Here is a 20170-nt window from a genome sequence, read left to right on the forward strand (position 1 = left end):
AAATTCCTAGTCTTTGAGCTGTTTATAGTACTGGTCTGATACCTGATACTCCTTTTATGGCCTGTGGCTTTCTTTCTAGCAGATCAGCACTAGTTAGTTATTCAGTCTGTGTATTCTATTCGTTAAAAAGCTTATGATCAGAAAGCTCATTGATGCCTCATTGCTGCACAGACAGCATACAACCAAGCTGTCCATTTGTTAAACTGGATAGAGGAATCACTGATTTAAGTGAATAATTTTTAGGCAGCAGAATAAGTTGCCTAAAAATGATTCATTTATTGTGGCCAGTTGGAAGTTGACATTCACAGAAGTTTATCTTGTGATACAGTAGTTTGAATGTTATCCACTAGTATCTGCTTCTCTAATAGTCTCAACTTCCCTTTGAGAATCTTGAAGTGCTTTTACAAATCCAAGGTACTTCAGTGGACTTAGCTAACTGTTTATTTTCTTCCTAATCAATGTTCATCATCTTTCTGGCACTGGTTAGCTGTGAAGTCGATAAAGAAACAGCACCTGGTAGAGGTCCGTTCTATGGCTAATCCACCTGCAGCTGTTAAGTTAGCACTGGAGTCCATCTGCCTGCTATTAGGTGAAAGTACAACTGACTGGAAACAAATACGTTCCATCATCATGAGAGAGAACTTCATTCCAACCATTGTTAATTTTTCTGCTGAGGAAATCAGGTAAAGTGTAAGCGTGAGCTGCTTATGTGAATAATCTATTCACAAAGATACAGAAGGTCATAACTGGACTTCTCTCTGTGCAGTTGCATTGGTAGCACTTCAGTTCTTTTGAGACCAGTTTATTCTTGCATGCAGTGAATGTGTAGGTAGTACAGGAAAAAGACTACTGAAGCAAAGGTGTCTTACGCAGACTGGGACAAAACAGCTGCTGCCGGGTAACCTCAAGGCATGGTTGTAAAGCAGTGTGTTGCTGTTCAAAGCTACATCATTAGTTGCAGGTAGTTTTGTAGCAATAACAGACCAAGTGGCTGAAGTTTTATCCAGGCTGACCCAGCTGGCTCTGAATCTGAGTAGAAGGTCAGACTAGACTATGGAGACACTGAATTCCCTTCCAACTCCAAGTTTTTCTGAGCAGAGTTTAGCAATTTATGAGTGACTAATCTTAAAATACTGTTAAATGCTTTTTAACCCTAGTAAACTGTAATTGCTAAACAAGCATCTTGAACTAATTAAAACATCCCAGCTACCAGTCAGCAAAACTGCCAGGCAGTGTGCATGTCAGGTGTGGAAGGTAGGCCAGATAAAGGAGTACTGCACACGTGCTGACATACAGTGCACTCATGCTATGTCTAAAAACATTTCCTTTGCAGTGATGCCATCCGGGAGAAGATGAAGAAAAACTACCTGTCGAATCCAAGTTACAACTATGAAATTGTAAACAGAGCATCACTGGCCTGTGGACCTATGGTGAAGTGGGCAATTGCACAGGTAAAGTCAGTAACTTGGAGAAGCAAACATGAAAAGAGTGACCCTGAAGGTGTATAACAGTGTCTGAAAGCTCTGAATTTGCCTCTATTCAACTAAATATTACAAACTGGTTTGCTTCAGAGAAATCAGTAGATTATGCTTATGGACTCTCTAGTACTGTGCCAGAGAGCTAATGGCCAATTGTGATAAAGATTTTGCATGAGAAACTTCAGGTTTACAGTATACAAGACCTTTTCTGTATGTAGTGTCATTCTGCAAGACGAAGTTCACAACTGGAAAATGCAATGCATCCTCTTAATAGAGACTGCGCAAGTTTTGTCTTGCCTCAAAGTGAGCATCACTCAAAGGCAGCTCTGTCAAGGTCTTTCAGGTAGACTTTTAAATACTTGACTAGCTTCCTAAAGGAATAGGCTTTTGGAAAGATGTCCCCAGACTGAGATACTGAAAAATGGTTTTACTTGCCGGTTGGTCAATGCAACAGAATGCTTGGCTTGTTAAAGCTGTGCCTGCTGTGAATGACATGATGTGGAGAGACTGTTTAGCTTCAGTGTTGCAAATAGGCCATATCCTAACTGGTTTTGGCTTAGGTACACTCAGTTCCTTACTAGGAAAGTGAGATTAGCACAGTAGTGGCTGGCATGGACACGCAGTCAAGTATTTATGCAGAACAGTGCTGTATACTACTTCATGTGGTCTCAACTTTTCAGATTGCTTCTTGTATTATCTACAGAGCAGTAAAAGGATCTTGCAGAAAGCAATTACTTGGGTGTCTATGCTTGGTTTAAACAAAAGTCTTAGGTACTGATAAACTTTTAAGTTTCTGTTAAGTAGCTATTCATTGTCATACTGGTCGCAAGTTTCTAAGCTTGAAAAGATGCAGTTGGTAACATATACCTGAATGCTGTGGTTCTTATTAACACCGGTTTAAAAGTATAAAGGGCCTGTTTACTGTTTACAGCTGAACTATGCTGATATGTTGAAAAGAGTGGAACCTCTACGCAATGAACTGCAGAAGCTGGAGGATGATGCCAAAGACAACCAACAGAAAGCAAATGAAGTAGAGCAGATGATTCGTGATCTTGAGGCCAGTATTGCTCGTTACAAAGAAGAATATGCAGTGCTGATTTCGGAGGCTCAGGCTATTAAAGCAGATTTGGCTGCCGTAGAAGCAAAAGTAAGACTCCTATATAATAATTGTCCATTCTTTAATCTTTGACAGTAGAAAATTGAACCATTCTTTGTACTTGTGACCAGACTTGGTTGCTTCCCCTGTGCAGTGCATTTGAGCTGTTTCATCTCTGGATGTCACAAAGCTTAAACTACTGAAACCCATGGCTTGAGTTGGAAATACCAACTCATGTTGCTGGTTGATTAACAAGACAGTTCACATAAGGCTTAAACTAAGTAGAAAGCCTTTGGAAAAAGGCATGGATGTAGAGTAATTGTAATGTCTTAACCGTGCTGCTTCTGTGAGGGTGGAAGGGGAAGAATTTCTCTGTGTATTTGATCCAACAATTAGCAAGTAGATACTGCTATGCTAATATTTAGCACTTTTAAGTTCAAGATAACGGTTAAAAACAACATAATAAATTAACACTGAAGTGTAAAAGCACTGATTTCATTCTGAGCTTTAAATCTAACTGGGCCTAGAGTTAATATTCAGATGTCCTGAAAGACTGCCTTAACAATTTGTCATCTGAAGACTGTACTTAACCAATTATTGCTAGGTAAACCGCAGCACAGCTCTTCTGAAGAGTCTTTCCGCTGAACGTGAAAGATGGGAGAAGACAAGTGAAACTTTCAAGAACCAGATGTCCACTATTGCTGGAGACTGCTTGCTTTCAGGAGCTTTTATTGCCTATGCTGGCTACTTTGATCAGCAGATGCGTCAGAATCTGTTCACTACGTGGTCTCATCATTTGCAGCAGGCAAATATTCAGGTAAAGATGCAGTTATAAGTTAACTATGTATGCATTTACTGCCGTAGTAAATGATAAATAGTAAAGAAGGTTTAAGATTGGTAAGTAAAGAATGGAGCTATTGGAAAACAATACCTTGTAGAACTGCATTTACTTAAAATGTCCTCTCCAGCTAGTTGGAGAATCTCCAGTCAAGTACTAACTGGATGTACTTCTTGTAGTTCCGTACAGACATTGCAAGGACAGAGTACCTTTCCAATGCAGATGAGCGGCTTCGCTGGCAAGCAAGTTCTCTTCCTGCAGATGACCTGTGCACTGAGAATGCCATCATGCTCAAGCGGTTTAATAGGTATTTCATTCTAAGACGTAGAATTCTAAACCAACATTCTCACAGGAGCTTTGCACCTATCTAAGAATCACAGTAACTCTCTCAAAGCAGCTTCAGAAATTTCCCCGTTGTGAGAACTTACAGTATTTGTAAAAGCTTCTCAACTGTGTGTAAACATAAAAGCTCATTCATCTTTCCTTGCCTTTTTTGTTATGCATAGCTGTTAAAATAAATTGGTCTGAACTGAAGCTATTTTGTTGCCCAAATACAGACGTACCTTTCAGAACTCTTAACTAAGTCACTGAACCTGGCCAGCTTATTCTTTCAACATACGGGCTTTTAGAGTTGAGACTTAACACAACCTAAATTCATAAAACTGCTTAGAGGCTGTCTGCAGTCAAAACCCAAATAATGACAGTGGTTTATTACCAACTTAGGTATCCATTGATCATTGATCCCTCCGGGCAAGCTACAGAGTTTATCATGAATGAATATAAAGACCGTAAGATAACTCGTACTAGTTTCTTGGATGATGCTTTCAGGAAGAACTTGGAAAGCGCCTTGAGATTTGGTAACCCACTTCTGGTCCAGGTTAGTTGCATAGTGATGTAGAAACTACTAAGAATTCTGCCTTGTACTAGAAAACTTTATGATTGTTCTGTTACTAAGGTGCAAACAACTTTATTTTCAAACCATGATTTAACAAGTAAACTAGTACTCAGTCATATATGAGGTGTTACTCCTTAGAACAATATGGTGAGATACACAATCAGAGTCCATTCGCACCATTTCAAGATCAAATGCTTTTATTTTGAAGTGATCTTTAATTCCATTTTACAAAATGACTTGCAACCTGTCTGTATGTCCTTTGTTTCTGTTTGCTATCTCTAGTCATAGATAATAGTACCTACTGCAGCTAATTATCTAGAACTAAGTCTACTCTGAGTAGCAGGAAGAAGTTTCAGTAATACAAAGAAATGGGCAATGGTAGGAATAGTGACTTTGACTTCAGATGGATATGTTTTTCATAGTATGGAAGTGAGGAAGAAAAAGGATTAGCTTGCAGATGGGATCAGTAACTGTTGCCTGTGCTGCTTAGAAAGGGTCTTGCTATGAATTAGAACTAACACAACTATGACCATTAATAATACCCCCCTTCCAAGAATTTGTGTTGTAGTAGCCTCAGCTGTGTGCTTGTGTAGCTCAGCTACAGATATAAACTAGAAATACCTTTGAATGTGATCCATATTCCAAACCAACTGTAAATTGATTGCTCACCAAACTTTATGCCCTAGTTGGATCAGATTTTTTAGCTTGAGACACTTGCAAGCAAAAGAATATTTTAACAAATCTCTGCTTCTAGGATGTGGAGAGCTATGATCCAGTTCTGAATCCTGTTCTGAATCGTGAAGTCCGGAGAACTGGAGGCAGAGTTCTGATTACTCTTGGAGACCAAGATATTGATTTGTCACCATCCTTTGTTATCTTCCTCTCCACCAGAGATCCAACAGTAAGTAAAACAAAAGGCTATCCTGCTTATAGAAGTGGTATGTCAGAGAACTGAGAGAGTTTTTCATGTTTCCTGTGACAGGTTGAATTCCCACCAGACCTCTGCTCTCGTGTTACGTTTGTGAACTTCACAGTTACTCGCAGCAGTTTACAGAGCCAGTGTCTGAATGAAGTCCTGAAAGCTGAAAGACCAGATGTTGATGAAAAACGCTCTGACCTCCTCAAGCTTCAAGGTAAGCTTACCAAAATTAAAGTGACTTCCTCCTGTTCCAAAACAGTGCAGTGATTTTCTGTAGCTGTAGAAATACACAGTGAAATATCTTTATAGCTGATACTCTTGCTTTTTTAGAATGTCCAATGACAAAGCATGCAGAATTCATGTAATTCTTAGGAACTAATACATCTCTACATATGTAACCTAATTTTTCTTCTAATTAAGGTGAATTTCAGCTGCGCTTGCGTCAGTTGGAAAAATCCCTACTACAGGCGCTTAATGAAGTGAAGGGACGTATCCTGGACGATGACACCATCATTACTACTCTTGAGAACCTGAAGAAGGAAGCAGCAGAGGTCACCAGAAAAGTAGAAGAGACAGATATTGTCATGCAAGAAGTGGAGACTGTTTCTCAGCAGTACTTGCCTCTTTCTACAGCATGCAGTAGTATCTACTTTACTATGGAGTCACTGAAACAGGTAGGGTGAGTTGTTCTTCCTTTCAGAAGCTTCATATGTTTACAGTTCAAAGCTAAATAGGCACAGCCTAATTCCAGCCCTAGCTGCCATATTACAGTTTGGTAGACACAAACCATTGACTGTCAAACAGCAGGATTCGAGGGAGAAAAAACAAACTCTTTTGTCTTTCAGATACATTTCCTGTACCAGTACTCTCTGCAGTTTTTCTTGGACATCTATCACAATGTCTTGTATGAGAACCCAAATCTGAAGGGAATTACAGAGAACACTCAGCGTCTCTCAATCATCACAAAGGATCTCTTTCAGGTTCAGTTTTTTAATTACTAAATGTAATTCTATATTATTGAAGAGTCAGAGTTCAAGGCCTCTTACATTGCTGTCTTCACTGTTTTGTTGGTAGGTGGCTTTCAATAGAGTGGCACGTGGTATGCTGCATCAAGATCATATAACGTTTGCTATGTTGTTGGCTCGCATTAAACTGAAAGGCACTATTGGGTAAACATTTGTTTTCTCTCTTCACTTTAGTTAGAAAAATGAGAGTTGTCTTGAATACACCTAGCTCAACTCTTCTTTTTCCTTACCGTTAGGGAGCCTACATATGATGCAGAATTCCAGCACTTCTTGAGAGGGAAGGAGATTGTACTAAACTCTGCATCTCTCCCAAAAATCAATGGTTTGACTGTAGAGCAAACAGAAGCAATGATGAGGTTGAGCTGCCTTCCGGCATTTAAGGACCTTGTTTCAAAAGTTCAAGCTGATGAGGTAAGTGTCAGTTATGGTTTGTTTCTGCACTAAACTGTCTGCTTAAGCATTTTCAGTGTCTGCTTTAAGAGCTTCATGCTTACAAGTAAGTAATCCTAGTACAATAAGGGAAGCTTTACAGATTAACTAGTTGCAGTTGTGGAAATGAATGCCCCTACTTCATTTGTAATCCAGCTATGAAACTTGACTTGTAAATACCAGTATTATTCATCACTTGGCCTTGGAAGCAGTTTCATCATTCACCTAACTTTGAGGTCAGCGTTGGATCCTATGATAGCAGGAAGTGTGATACTGTGTCTCTTTTACTGTATCACTAATGTGATAATGATGCAGTAGATGAGAGCAGTCCTAGCCGTACATAGTATCATTATGGTGGGCCTTGGACGTGACTATTTGAAATAAATTTGGGTAGTGCTCTGCTTCTGGACGCTTTGCTCCTTTTCATGATGTGTTATAAGAATGCATCTGTGTCCTGACTGTGAAACTGTACATTATCTGAAATAATTATTATATAATTATATAAGTATAATAATAATTATCTGAAATAATATCTGTTTGGCTGCCTATTTTTTATATTAAAAGTTGAATTCTACTTTTGAATTAGACATTGCTACCTCTAATTTTCCTCAAATTCTTCAGCCTTCAGGTGTAAAAGAACATATAGCTTGGTAGAGATCTGTAGACCCAGGGGAAGTTGGCGGCAATGCAGAATTAAGGGAGATCATTGAATTGATTGTACATGTCTAAAGAAAGCATAATAGACAAAGCATAATTTGAGGTTTATGTGTGTTTTTTTCTTAAAAAAAAAAAGGAAACAAGCAGCAACGTTTTGCTTGAAATACATTGAAGCAAAATGAGTCCAGAACTTAATAAATATGCTGGTCAAATTGCAGTCTTGCTCAGGGAAACATTGAAACCATTTATATATGAAACACTCAAGCCACGCATGTTTGCGGGTCATAGTGATAGGGGACTCTGCTTTGAAAGGAACAGAGGCATCTATCTGTCACCCTGACCCAGTGTCAAGGGAGGTGTGTTTCCTACCAGGGGCACGGATCAGGGATGTTACAGAGACGCTGCCTGGTCTAGTAAATCCCACTATTACCCACTTCTAGTGATCCATGTGGGTGCTAGTGATATAGAGAGCAGTAGCCTAGAGAACATAAAGAAGGACTATAGAGCCCTGGGAGAGGTGATTAGGGGCTCTGGAGCTCAGATAGTCTTTTTGTCAATTCTCCAGGATACAGGGGAGCACCTTAAAAAGGCTAGGAGGATTGGCCAGGTTAATAAATGGTTAGAACGGTGGTGCCATAGTCATGGGTTTGGGTATCTAGAACATGGGATTCAATTTAGGAGGCCAGGTCTACTGGGGGCTGGTGGAGCTGGTCTAAGGGGAAGAGTGGTTTTGGTAGGAGGCTTGCCAGGCTAGTCAAGAAAGCTTTAAACTAGATATGTTGGGGGAGGAGGCATCATTCCATTCCAATAGTCCCAGTCAGTTGCCAGCACCTATAATAAATGCTCGGAGCAATGCAGAGATATTCCAGTGGCTCCAGCCAATGAGCTGGCTTCAGTTGGAGCTCAGCTCAGATGCCTCTATACAAACGCCCATAGCATGGGGAACAAACAAGAGGAATAAGAGATGTGTGCACATCTATGGGGGTATGATATAATAGGCATCACAGAAACATGGTGGGATGGCTCCTATGACTGGAGTGTTGGAATGGAAGGTTACAGGCTCTTTAGAAAAGACAGGCCCAGCAAACAGGGAGGGGGAGTTGCTGTTTATGTTAGGGATAGGCTGGAGAGTATGGAACTCTGCCTGGGGACAGGTGAGCAGTTAACAGAGAGTTTGTGGGTGAGGGTTAAAGGGAGAACAGCTATGGGGGAGATTACCTTGCGGATCTGTTACAGACCACCTGGTCAAGAGGACTCTGGATGAAGCACTCTATAGACAGATAGGAAAAGCCTCACGCTCGCAGGCCCTTGTTCTCATGGGTGACTTCAACCACCCTGGCATCTGTTGGAAGGACGGTACAGCCCAGTACAAGCAATCCAGGAGGTTCCTCGATTGTGTGGAAGACAACTTCCTTCTGCAAGTAGTAGAGGAGCCGACAAGGAGAGGTGCCATGCTTGACCTTGTGCTCACCAACAGGGAAGGGCTCGTTGGAAATGTGACGCTCCAGGGCAGCCTTGAATGCAGCGATCATGAGATGGTTGAATTTGAGATCCTCAGGACAGTGAGAAGAGCGTGCAGCAAGCCCACTGCCCTGGACTTCAAGCAAGCAGACTTTGGCCTCTTCAGGAACCTGCTTAGTAAGGTTCTATGGGATACACCCCTAGAGGGCAGCGGGGCCCAAAACTGTTTTTTTGATATTCAAGGATGACCTGCTACAAGCTCAGGAATGTTGCATCCCAACCAGAAGGAAGTGCAGCAGGAGGGCCAGGAGACCTCCTTGGATGGATAAGGAGCTCCTGAGGAAAATTCAAAGGAAAAAAGAGGCTTATAAAAGGTGGAAGCAAGGACAGGCAGCCTGGGAAGAGTACAGGGATGTTGTCTGGGAAGCTAGGGACCAGGTTAGGAAAGCTAAGGCCCAGTTAGAATTAAACTTGGCTAGGGATGTGAAAGATAACAGGAAGAAATTCTACAGGTACATTGCAAGTAAAAGACAGACTAGGGACAACATGGACCCTCTCCGGAAGCTATAAGGAGAACTGGCTACCCTGGATTTGGAGAAGGCTGAGGTTCTGAATGACTTCTTTGCCTCAGTCTTCACTGGCAAATGCTCTGCCACACCACCCAAGTCTTGGAAGGCAGATGCAGGGACTGTGAGAATGAAAACCTTAGGCCCACTGTAGGAGAGGATCTGGTTCCAGACCATCCTAAGAGCCTGAACGTGCACAAGGCCCTGGGACCTGATGAAATCCATCCGTGGGTCCTGAAGGAGCTGGCGGATGAAGTTGCTAAGCCACTGGCCATCATATTTGAGAAATCATGGCAGTCAGGTGAAGTTCCCGAGGACTGGAAAAAGGGAAATATAACCCCCATTTTCAAGAAGGGGAGAATGGATGACCCAGGCAACTACAGACCAGTCAGTCTCACCTCTGTGCCTGGCAAAATCTTGGAGCAGATTCTCCTGGAAGGCATGCTAAGGCACATGAAAAACAACAAGGTGCTTGGTGACAGCCAGCATGGCTTCACTAAGGGGAAATCCTGCCTGACCAATTTGGTGGCCTTCTATGATGGGGCTACAGAGCTGATGGACAGGGGTAGAGCAGTTGATGTCATCTACCTGGACTTGTGCAAAGCATTCGACTTCGACACTGTCCCACACGACATCCTGGTCTCTAAATTGGAGAGGCATCAATTTGGTGGATGGACCACTTGGTGGATAAAGAACTGGCTGGATGGCCGCACGGAAAGAGTTGTGGTCAATGGCTCAGTGTCCGGCTGGAGACCAGTAATGAGTGGAGAACCTCAGGGGTAGGTTTTGGGACCGGTTTTGTTCAACATGGACAAGGACAGTGGGATTGGTTGCGCCCTCAGCAAGTTTGCCAATGACTCCAAGCTGTGTCGTTCAGTTGATACACTGGAGGGACCTTGACACACTTGTGAGGTGGGCTGGTGCCAACCTCATGAAGTTTAGCCATGACGAGTGCAGGGTCGTACACCTGGGTCGGAGCAATCCCAGGCACAGCTACAGGTTGGGCAGAGAAGAGATTCAGAGCAGCCTTGCAGAGAAGCACTTGGGGCTGTGTTGGTTGATGAGAAAATGAACATGAGCAGGCAGTGTGTGCTCACAGCCCAGAAAGCCAACCGTATCCTGGGCTGCATCAAAAGTAGCGTGACCAGCAGGTCAAAGGAGGTGATCCTGCCCCTCTACTGTGCTCTTGTGAGACCTCACCTGCAGCATTGTGTACAGTTCTGGTGTCCTCAACATAAAAAGGACATGGAACTGTTGGAACAAGTCCAGAGGAGGCCACGAGGATGATCAGGGGACTGGAGCACCTCCCGTATGAAGATAGCCTGAGAAAGTTGGGGCTGTTGAGCCTGCAGAAGAGAAGGCTGTGTGGACACCTCATAGCAGCCTTCCAGTATCTCAAGGGGGGCTATAGGGATGCTGGGGATGGACTCTTCGTTAGGGACCGTAGTGATAGGACAAGGGGTAACAGGTTAAAACTTAAACAGGGGAAGTTTAGATTGGATAGAAGGAAGTTCTTTCCTGTTAGGGTGGTGAGGCACTTTAATGGGTTGCCCAGGGAAGTTGTGAAAGCTCCATCTCTGGCAGTGTTCAAGGCCAGGTTGGACAGAGCCTTGGGTGGCATGGTTTAGTGTGAGGTGTCCCTGCCCATGGCAGGAGGATTGGAACTAGATGATCTTAAGGTCCTTTCCAACCCTAACTATTCTATGATTCTATATCTGAAAGTCTTGAAAAGACCAGACTATGTTGAGCATTGAACAGTATTGGGGGCTAAGTTTAATGTATGACTGAATTTCATTAACATAATAGTGCTTCTGTTTAACAGTGTTAGCCTTATTTCTCAAGACTTACTCATAGACTGAAGCTGGTAGTTAATCAAACCTTTTGTTCTAAAGATAGATGGTAAGGTACTAGCATCAAATGGGAAAAATCTTATGAACTTGTACATTTCATTGTTTAAACACTTAACTACTTACTAGATTTTTTAAAATACTTGTAAATCCAAGCCTAGTAAAGCTTGGACTGTACTTAGTTCAACCCTACCCTAGCAATCTTTGTTTCCTAGTGGAAGTTGGTATGTAGCTGAACACTTCTGCAGTACATTAAATTCTAGATTTTAAGGCTGAGATTGAACATCTCTATTGCACCATGAACAGGACCTGCACCTTGCAGAATATTTTTTTGATGCCATTAAACGCCATTTCATTTTCTTTGCATTTTCTTTCAATACAGCAATTCTGTATCTGGCTGGATAGCAGTTCACCAGAGCAGACTGTACCATATCTTTGGAGCGAAGAAAAGCCTGCAAGTAAGTTAAGTTGCACTATTGTCCACACCAATCTACTGTACTGATGTAAGTAGAATTATTGTGATTTAAGAGCAATTCTGAAGTAGAATTTTAATTTGGACCTTAATGCCTGGGAAGATCATCAAGTTGGGATTTTCAAAGAACTTCAAGTCTGGTGGTTTTGGTTTCAGGTCTTCTGCTGTGGATGAAATGTACTTCTGCAGTCTCATTAGAATACATAATAGTTTGGATTAACCTTATTCATTGCAAATCTGGAGGCAGCTCAATACTCTAGAAACCTCCAACACACATTTTCTGAGGACAGGACAGGGCAAATCTACTTAGAGCTTAAGTCTAACTATTGCTCTTCAGTTTCTCCCCTGTCTGAAAGGTAATATTAGGAAGTGTTTGCCATCTGTGATCATTCAGGGCTTATTCCCATAGGTGGCTTTCTAAATTAAGGATTCTAAGCTTGTGTTTACTAGCTACTGTAAAGCTGCTTGACTATTAACTTAAGCTTAACCTAGAGTTAATGCTTAATATTAACCCTAGTTTATCTGTCCATACTAGACAAGTATGTAATACTTCAAAATCTAGCAGAGCAGCAAATGGTTGAATGAGAAGGAGAGATCTGGAAGTTAGAATCCCTTAGTTGCAGTACTTCTGGACCGTAGATTTCGGGAACTGGTAGTATTTCAGTACAATCCAAAAACATCTTGTCAGGGTAGGCTTTTAAAGGGTTACCACATGAGCAATTGAGCAGGTAATTAAAATATTGCAGGAGACAAGCCAACTGAAGTTGGTAAGTTTCTTTTGACATCAGAGTGAAGATAGAATATAATCATTCCATTAAGACATTGCAGCAGAGCCTTCAAAGGGATAATTAATTTTCTAAATATCTAGTCTTCATAATAAGATGGGAAAAATGGAATGGAGAATTGAGGGAAGTGTTGAGGATGGTTTTCTTACCTGTCCCTCTAATCCTCTTTCCTGTTTTCAGCTCCTATTGGACAGGCCATTCATCGCTTACTTCTCATCCAGGCCTTCCGTCCAGATCGTTTGTTGGCAATGGCACATACATTTGTTTCAACAAATCTTGGAGAGTCTTTCATGTCCATTATGGAGCAGCCTTTAGATCTGACACACATCGTAGATACAGAGGTAACCCACTTGTTTTTGAAAGGCTGGGTAATTTTACCTTAGTTCCATCTTGCATGAGTTTTCCATTGTGAGTAAAGCTACCCATCAGAACACTTCTTTCACTTATCCTTGTCACCATGGAATGATGGTATTTTTTTTTCCTATTTGTTAATGTAAAACTTAAAGTAGCATAAAGTCTTTAGCTGGCCAGAGGAGAAAAAAGACTGAGCTTACTGCATTCTCATATTCAAGTAATGACTGATTCGTATCCTTTTAAACCAGGTGAAACCTAATACCCCCGTGCTGATGTGTTCAGTGCCTGGTTATGATGCCAGTGGCCATGTGGAAGATCTTGCAGCTGAGCAGAATACACAGATCACTTCTATTGCTATTGGTATGAACACACCTTATTTCATCATCTAAGCATAAATGAAATAGTTACCAGTAAGAGCTTTAGCAACCTGTCTGTCTTTCAGGCTCTGCTGAAGGGTTTAACCAAGCAGATAAAGCAATAAACACAGCAGTGAAATCTGGAAGGTAAGTTCTGTCTCCTTTTTAGCTAGCATATTGTCTAGTAGAAAGGTAAACAGGGGGAAGGAGGAACTAATCTATTGGCTAAATAGATAAAATTGAGTAAAAAGAATGGGGACCATATTCTGAACTGAAATTTGTAGTAACTGAAGCTCAGCTGTTCACAATTCCTATTTGGTATAAATATTTTCAAGAGAAATAGGTTGTATCTGCAGAACAGGGAATTTAGCCCATTTACAGTACACAGTAACTGATTCTATGTAAAAGGTTTGAAAGAGGAAGAAAAATAAGTAACATTGATGCTGTATTCTGTGACTCTTTATTGTGATTATAGCCAGGATCCATAAGCTGTACATTAAAAAGCACTTGTTCTGTTTCAAAACTTCACAGGTGGGTAATGCTGAAGAATGTTCACCTGGCTCCTGGCTGGCTCATGCAACTGGAAAAGAAGCTGCATTCCCTACAACCCCATGCTTGTTTCAGACTCTTCCTTACCATGGAGATAAATCCAAAGGTAACATTGATTTGAAGTCAGCAGGTCAGGGGATGTGATTCTCCCCTGTATTCCACTCTTGTGAGACCTCATCTGTAGTACTGTGTTCAGTTCTGGGGCCCCAAACATAAAAGGAACATGGACCTGCTGTGGAGGGAGCCCAGAGAAGGGCCACAAAGATGATCAGAGGGCTGGAGCATGTCTCCTATGGAGACACGCTGAAAGAACAGGGCTTATTCAGCCTGGAGAAGAGAAGGCTCCAAGGGAGACCTTAGAGCAGCCTTCAGGTACCTAAAGGAGCCTACAAGAAAGCTGGAAAGGTACTTTTTACAAGGGCATGTAGTGGCAGGACAAGGGGGAATCACTTTAAACTGAAAAAGGGTAGATTTAGATTAGATATTAAGAAGAAATTCTCACTGTGAGGGTGGTGAGACACTGGGTCGGGTTGACCAGAGAAGCTGTGGCTGTGGCTGTGGCTATGCCCCATCCCTGGCAGGGTTCAAGGGCAGGTTGGTTGGGGCTTTGTGCAACCTGCTCTAGTGGAGATGTCCTGCCCATGGCAGGGGCACTGGGAGTAGATGATCTCTAAGGTACTTTCCTGGAACTAGATGATCTCTAAGGTACCTTACAAACCATTCTATGATTCCTTTTGCTGTTTCCCCTACCCTCCAAAAGAAAGGCAGGTTGTTAGTGTGTGTGCTCACAAAGAGGTTTGGAAGATAATGTAAACTGTGCTGTTAGAGGGCTAACTGTGCTGTTAGTACAGGCTAAAGGAGCTGTTTATCGATCTTTTCTAGGTGCCAGTGAATTTGCTACGTGCCGGTCGAATCTTTGTGTTTGAACCTCCTCCTGGTGTAAAGGCAAACATGCTGAGGACTTTCAGTAGTATTCCAGTTTCTAGAATGTGCAAGGTAAGGCTGCAGTATGCATAGATGAAAGAAAATGGGAGAATGTGTTCATTAAAATCTTACCTTTAGATGATAAAACCTCAGCTTCTAAAATGCACATAGTATGTTGGGTTTTTTTTTCTCACAGAAGTAAAGTAGTGGTTGCTTTTTCTGTTGATAGAATATGTTCAGTTTTGGTAGCAATCTGGCACTAAATCTGATGTTTTCTTTTAGCAGGCTTTGATTTTTATCAGATCACTTGAGCAACAGTTTATTTATACTCCTTTTTCTCTCCACTTCCTAGTCTCCCAATGAGCGTGCTCGTCTATATTTCCTCCTTGCCTGGTTCCATGCCATTATCCAAGAGCGCTTGCGCTACGCTCCCTTGGGTTGGTCCAAGAAGTATGAATTTGGAGAATCTGATCTGAGATCTGCCTGTGACACAGTAGATACATGGCTGGATGATACAGCAAAGGCAAGTATTGTGTACTTAAATACAGGTTATTAGATTACTGAAGATTTTCACTGAAACAGTCGGTTCTGGAAACATTTACTAAATTGAATGGGTAGGCACAAATAATCTGATGGCAATTTAACTGAGTTCTTGAATTTGATTCCTCAATCAGAGTAAATGTTAAAAGGTTTGTTTCTGCTAATTACGTTGCATGTTATTTACAGGGTCGCCAAAACATTTCACCTGATAAAATCCCGTGGTCTGCATTAAAGACACTGATGGCACAGTCTATCTATGGAGGTCGTATCGATAATGAATTTGATCAGCGTTTGTTGAACACTTTCTTGGAACGTCTGTTCACTACTTTGAGTTTTGATAGTGAATTTAAACTGGCTTGTAAAGTTGATGGACACAAAGATATCCAGATGCCAGATGGAATCAGGTATCGTTCTTTCCTTATCCTGATCTGTATGTAAAAATTTTTTTTTTTTTTTTTAATTAAAAAAACTCTACCCTAACCTGTATGCTTGTGGTGGGATTTAAGTGCATAAATATTTGTCTTGGGCAAAGAATTACCTTGCCATTTTAATAGAGGAAACCTTCTAATATTAAAACTATTAATTACAGACGTGAAGAATTTGTCCAGTGGGTTGAGATGCTGCCAGATACACAAACCCCATCATGGCTGGGCCTGCCAAATAATGCAGAGAAAGTTCTTCTAACCACACAAGGTAGAATCAGAACTATAACAATGTCTTGCATACATTACTAGGCTGCCATTAACTAAAAAGCAGAAATCTGACTGAACAGTTGATGACTTTCCCCTCCTCCCCCAACATACTTGGTTTAATTTCCCATCCTGATCCTGGAAAGCTTTATTGTTGGCTCTGGAGCTACCTACTGCTAAGTAGCTCTGAATTTTAGGCCTAGACTAGGGAAAAATATAAGTCCTAGTTCTTGCATGTAGCAGGATGTTTTCATCTTGATGCCACTGCTCTGACTAACAGCATATCTTCTGTATTAGGCATAGATATGATCAGTAAAATGCTGAAAATGCAGATGCTAGAGGATGAGGATGATCTGGCTTACGCAGAAACTGAAAAGAAGGCAAGAACTGATTCTACATCAGATGGTCGCCCAGCCTGGATGAGAACACTGCATACCACAGCCTCTAACTGGCTTCACCTTATCCCACAAACTCTAAACCATCTGAAGCGGACTGTGGAAAACATTAAGGTAAGAACCAGGTTTTATCTGATGTGGGCATGGGAAGTGTGCAAGTTTGTGTGCACTGGAATGAGTGCATTGTGATTTACAGATACTGATGAAACTGCTGGGGGGAAATGGAACCTGTATTGATGCTGATTCTGATTGCCATAGCTATGTAGAGCCCCTCTGGATTTCTTGAAATGCTCTTAAAAGTTGGTTTATGTCTTGTGGGTATTATTTGAAGAAATACAATGGCAAACTGTCAAGGGTGTCACTTTCAAAGCTTCTCTGTGATCAGGTAGCAAGAAGCAAGTGCTTCCTGTTGTACTTGTAGCACACTGACTTCTAGTTTTGATACTGCCTCTACAGCCAGTGCACATTAAATACTGCTATGATTTAGTGAGGGGAGATAGGGCATCAGCTTCTCTTAACTGGGAACAGAAGTTGCAAGGGCTGGGCGCAACTCTTGAGATCTAGACAGTAGTACCCTAAGCTCTGACTCGGGAATAAGCTCCACAAATGAATGCAATCATGATTGTTTAACTGCTTCTAAAGACTTACTCTGGCATAGTAGGTGAGAACCTTTTGTTGCTGACTAAAATAAATCCAGAGTTGATGGGAAGGAGCTGCAGCAGGCAGTCTGCATTGATTGTTCAGCTGAGACTTCTACTTCCTTACTTCTCCAAGGGAGGGGAGATGTTGCTTGTAAACAGTCTCCGCAGTTACTTTCTGCACCGAAGACTGCATCTTCATGTTTAATGCTTGTAGTCAGTGTCACTGCTCAGCCCATCCAGGATTTTGGGGTTGCTTTTTGTAGCAGTTTTTCAGCAAGAACTTAGATTTGCAACTTGCTTTCAATGTTTTGACCATCAGGATCCTCTGTTCCGATTCTTTGAGAGAGAGGTGAAAATGGGAGCTAAGCTGCTTCAAGATGTTCGTCAGGACCTTGCAGATGTGGTTCAAGTGTGTGAAGGAAAAAAGAAACAAACCAACTATTTGCGTACACTTATAAATGAACTGGTGAAAGGTATGGTAATTCAAATTAGCACCTCCCAGTGCTCTTTCCCTTTTGCGCCTTATAAGTTAGAGGCTGTTATGGTCAGCAGCTTAAAAAAAAATTGCAGGAAGGTTTGCGGTGACTTCACCATCTGACACAAACAATACTTTTGAGTCAGGCAATAAAATTCCAGTTGGTTTGGTTTGGGATTTCAAGTTGAGGTAGCTAATATCTGCCTTTTTCGTACAGTTTATATCAGCAGCTAAATTTCTAAGTTGAAATCTTACTGAATTTTCAGTCTCTGAATTGTGAGTGAACAAAATTATTTATACTACAAAGTGAGTAATATTGCTCCTAGAAAATACTCAAATTCTTTAAACTTCTGTTTCAGGATTGTACATAAGCATGGAATTTTCAGACATCTTGTTTCTAGCAATACACGGTCATCTTCTGCCTGCTTAGAACAAAAGCATTTCCTGAAACACAGATACTTCACAGATAACACAGTCAGTTATAGCTGAGTGTAACTGTGTGTAACTGAAGTGTGTGTGTAGCTGAGTGTATAGCTGTGTGTAACTGAAGTTGCTGTTGGTTGCTGTTGGTAACTGAATGGCTTTTTGAACAAATAGTAGACTGGAGGCCTTTTGCTTTGTAATCTTTCAAAGTGAGGAGAAAAATCTTTCACTTACTGAGGAGCCTTTTAAGATAGAGGCTTATATCCTGGGTCCAAGTCTTAAATGGCTATTGGAAGAAAAAATGAAGTGTCAGAATAGTGCATAATTCCCACTTATATGTCAACAAAACTTGAATCAAATCACATTTTTCATAGGCATCTTGCCTCGGAGCTGGTCTCATTACACAGTGCCAGCTGGTATGACGGTTATTCAGTGGGTGTCTGACTTCAGTGAGCGCATTAAACAGCTGCAGAATATTTCCCAGGCAGCTGCTTCTGGTGGAGCAAAAGAACTAAAGGTATGTAGTGCTGAGTTCTTCTAGAGGTCATTGGTGGAGCTGTGTAACATAATGTTTGTGATAATCATTAATTAATACTGCAGCTGATAGCCTTTTTTCTTTATATTCCTCCTCTCGCCCCAAATAGAACATCCACGTATGCCTTGGTGGCCTGTTTGTACCAGAGGCATATATTACTGCTACAAGACAGTACGTTGCACAAGCAAACAGTTGGTCCCTTGAAGAACTCTGTCTTGAGGTCAATGTCACAACTACACAGAATGCAGTGCTGGATGCGTGCAGTTTTGGAGTTACAGGTAAACTCAACCAGAAGGGGGTCCTTCATATAAAATATTTTCAGAAACTTCTGGTATTAAATGTGTTATATTAGATGAAAAAGATCATATTGCAAGAGCTTTCTGAAATTGTTTACTTAATAGGGAAGTACTTACAATGCTAATAAACTTCAAGACTCAGGGCAGTATGTATTTAAGTGGTATTGGATAGAACATCTGCTACAACCTCTTTTATTTTGTAGTATGAATTACCTCTCATTTAGTGGACTTAGTCATTAAATGATACAGTCTTTGTTTGAATGTATGAAAGTCTTAGAACTCTAAAGTGTGTTTCAATTTCCAGGCCTGAAGCTTCAGGGAGCTACATGCAGTAACAACAAGCTGTCCCTTTCAAATGCTATTTCAACTGTACTGCCCATTACACAGCTTCGCTGGATCAAGCAGACAAACGCTGATAAAAAAGCAAATGTTGTAAGTATTGATAAAAACAATTTTTAAAATAATTCTCATAATTACATATACCTAGCAATACTTTTTCCTGAAGCTTTATGAATACTTCTGTTGTGCACCACATTCTGTGGTTTTTATTGGCATTCTCAGAGACAGCTGGTACCTGAATTCCAGGCTAGCAGCAAACAGACCTAGTCTTGACTAGGTCTTTCCTTTATAGTTAGATAAGGAAAGGAGGATGACAGGTATCCAGAAGTCTTAATGCTGTTCAGGCCAAAAGTTGAATTTACACCTCTAAAGGTGCCTGCACTTCAGGTAGATATATGAGGCCTGGGCTTTTTGCTCTTCTTTTGAGTATTGAGTTATCTGAGACTAAAATCCTATCTCGTAAGTACTATGTTGTAGTACAGAAACTTCTTAACACTCTTCAGCTGCCTTACATAACTCTTCTTCTATATTTATGTTTTTCCCCAGGTGACTTTACCAGTTTATCTGAACTTCACTCGTGCTGATCTGATTTTCACGGTTGACTTCGAAATAGCTACCAAGGAAGACCCCCGTAGCTTCTATGAACGTGGTGTTGCAGTTCTCTGCACTGAGTGAAAATACATGTTTTGACTAGTTAATGCTGCAGTAGTTGTCAGTCTTCTGTGTAGTATTCACCTGTACTTTTGTCACCTGGTTATGTTGTTAGATGGATTTGCGTTGAGTAAAAAGAAAGGGAGCAGTGTGCTGGAAAGCCAATAGGCTAGATTTCTTCTAAGGAAAATTGGCTGAGACTTTTAGAAGGTAATGGGTAGATGTATTTGGCTAAGATTTTTAGAAGGTAATGGGTAGATGTGGTATTTGATGGGTCATCATATAGTAAATAAAATTCGTAGCAAGACTGTTGACTCTGTTTATGGAAATATAATTCTTACAGTAATTTATTTCAATGGTCTGGAAAAACTATACCTGTGATCTTTTCAGAGAATAAGAACTGAGAAGTTAGTATTCAAGCATATTGTTAACCTTCACACAGCTCAGCAGCTGGTTCAACTAAACTCTAGTAACAAGAACCTTGGAATGTAAGTCTTCAGTGAAGTAACACACAAAGCCTGACATCATGTGCTAT

General features: G+C 41.1%; 1 protein-coding gene across 1 annotated transcript in view; it reads left to right on the plus strand.

The window, feature by feature from the left end:
- Nucleotides 1-19942, plus strand: part of DYNC1H1 (dynein cytoplasmic 1 heavy chain 1) — a 48074-nt gene extending 28132 nt beyond the window's left edge. Inside the window, exons 52-79 of the mRNA XM_062627905.1 lie at nucleotides 488-683; nucleotides 1334-1451; nucleotides 2410-2625; nucleotides 3179-3391; nucleotides 3592-3719; nucleotides 4136-4289; nucleotides 5062-5208; nucleotides 5290-5440; nucleotides 5647-5900; nucleotides 6072-6206; nucleotides 6301-6395; nucleotides 6488-6662; nucleotides 11594-11669; nucleotides 12649-12809; nucleotides 13071-13182; nucleotides 13265-13325; nucleotides 13710-13833; nucleotides 14610-14723; nucleotides 15004-15174; nucleotides 15378-15595; nucleotides 15781-15884; nucleotides 16178-16389; nucleotides 17236-17389; nucleotides 18189-18331; nucleotides 18459-18627; nucleotides 18950-19077; nucleotides 19531-19845; nucleotides 19883-19942. Coding sequence (XP_062483889.1) covers nucleotides 488-683; nucleotides 1334-1451; nucleotides 2410-2625; nucleotides 3179-3391; nucleotides 3592-3719; nucleotides 4136-4289; nucleotides 5062-5208; nucleotides 5290-5440; nucleotides 5647-5900; nucleotides 6072-6206; nucleotides 6301-6395; nucleotides 6488-6662; nucleotides 11594-11669; nucleotides 12649-12809; nucleotides 13071-13182; nucleotides 13265-13325; nucleotides 13710-13833; nucleotides 14610-14723; nucleotides 15004-15174; nucleotides 15378-15595; nucleotides 15781-15884; nucleotides 16178-16389; nucleotides 17236-17389; nucleotides 18189-18331; nucleotides 18459-18627; nucleotides 18950-19077; nucleotides 19531-19659 — 4058 coding nt within the window. The 3' untranslated portion in view covers nucleotides 19660-19845; nucleotides 19883-19942. The remainder of the gene's footprint in view (nucleotides 1-487; nucleotides 684-1333; nucleotides 1452-2409; nucleotides 2626-3178; nucleotides 3392-3591; nucleotides 3720-4135; nucleotides 4290-5061; nucleotides 5209-5289; nucleotides 5441-5646; nucleotides 5901-6071; nucleotides 6207-6300; nucleotides 6396-6487; nucleotides 6663-11593; nucleotides 11670-12648; nucleotides 12810-13070; nucleotides 13183-13264; nucleotides 13326-13709; nucleotides 13834-14609; nucleotides 14724-15003; nucleotides 15175-15377; nucleotides 15596-15780; nucleotides 15885-16177; nucleotides 16390-17235; nucleotides 17390-18188; nucleotides 18332-18458; nucleotides 18628-18949; nucleotides 19078-19530; nucleotides 19846-19882) is intronic.
- The last annotated feature ends 228 nt before the right edge of the window (nucleotides 19943-20170 follow it).

Source organism: Pezoporus occidentalis, unplaced genomic scaffold (assembly GCF_034315485.1).
Source record: "Pezoporus occidentalis ecotype Australia unplaced genomic scaffold, CSIRO_AGI_Poc_V1 ctg31, whole genome shotgun sequence".
Lineage (NCBI taxonomy): Eukaryota > Metazoa > Chordata > Aves > Psittaciformes > Psittacidae > Pezoporus > Pezoporus occidentalis.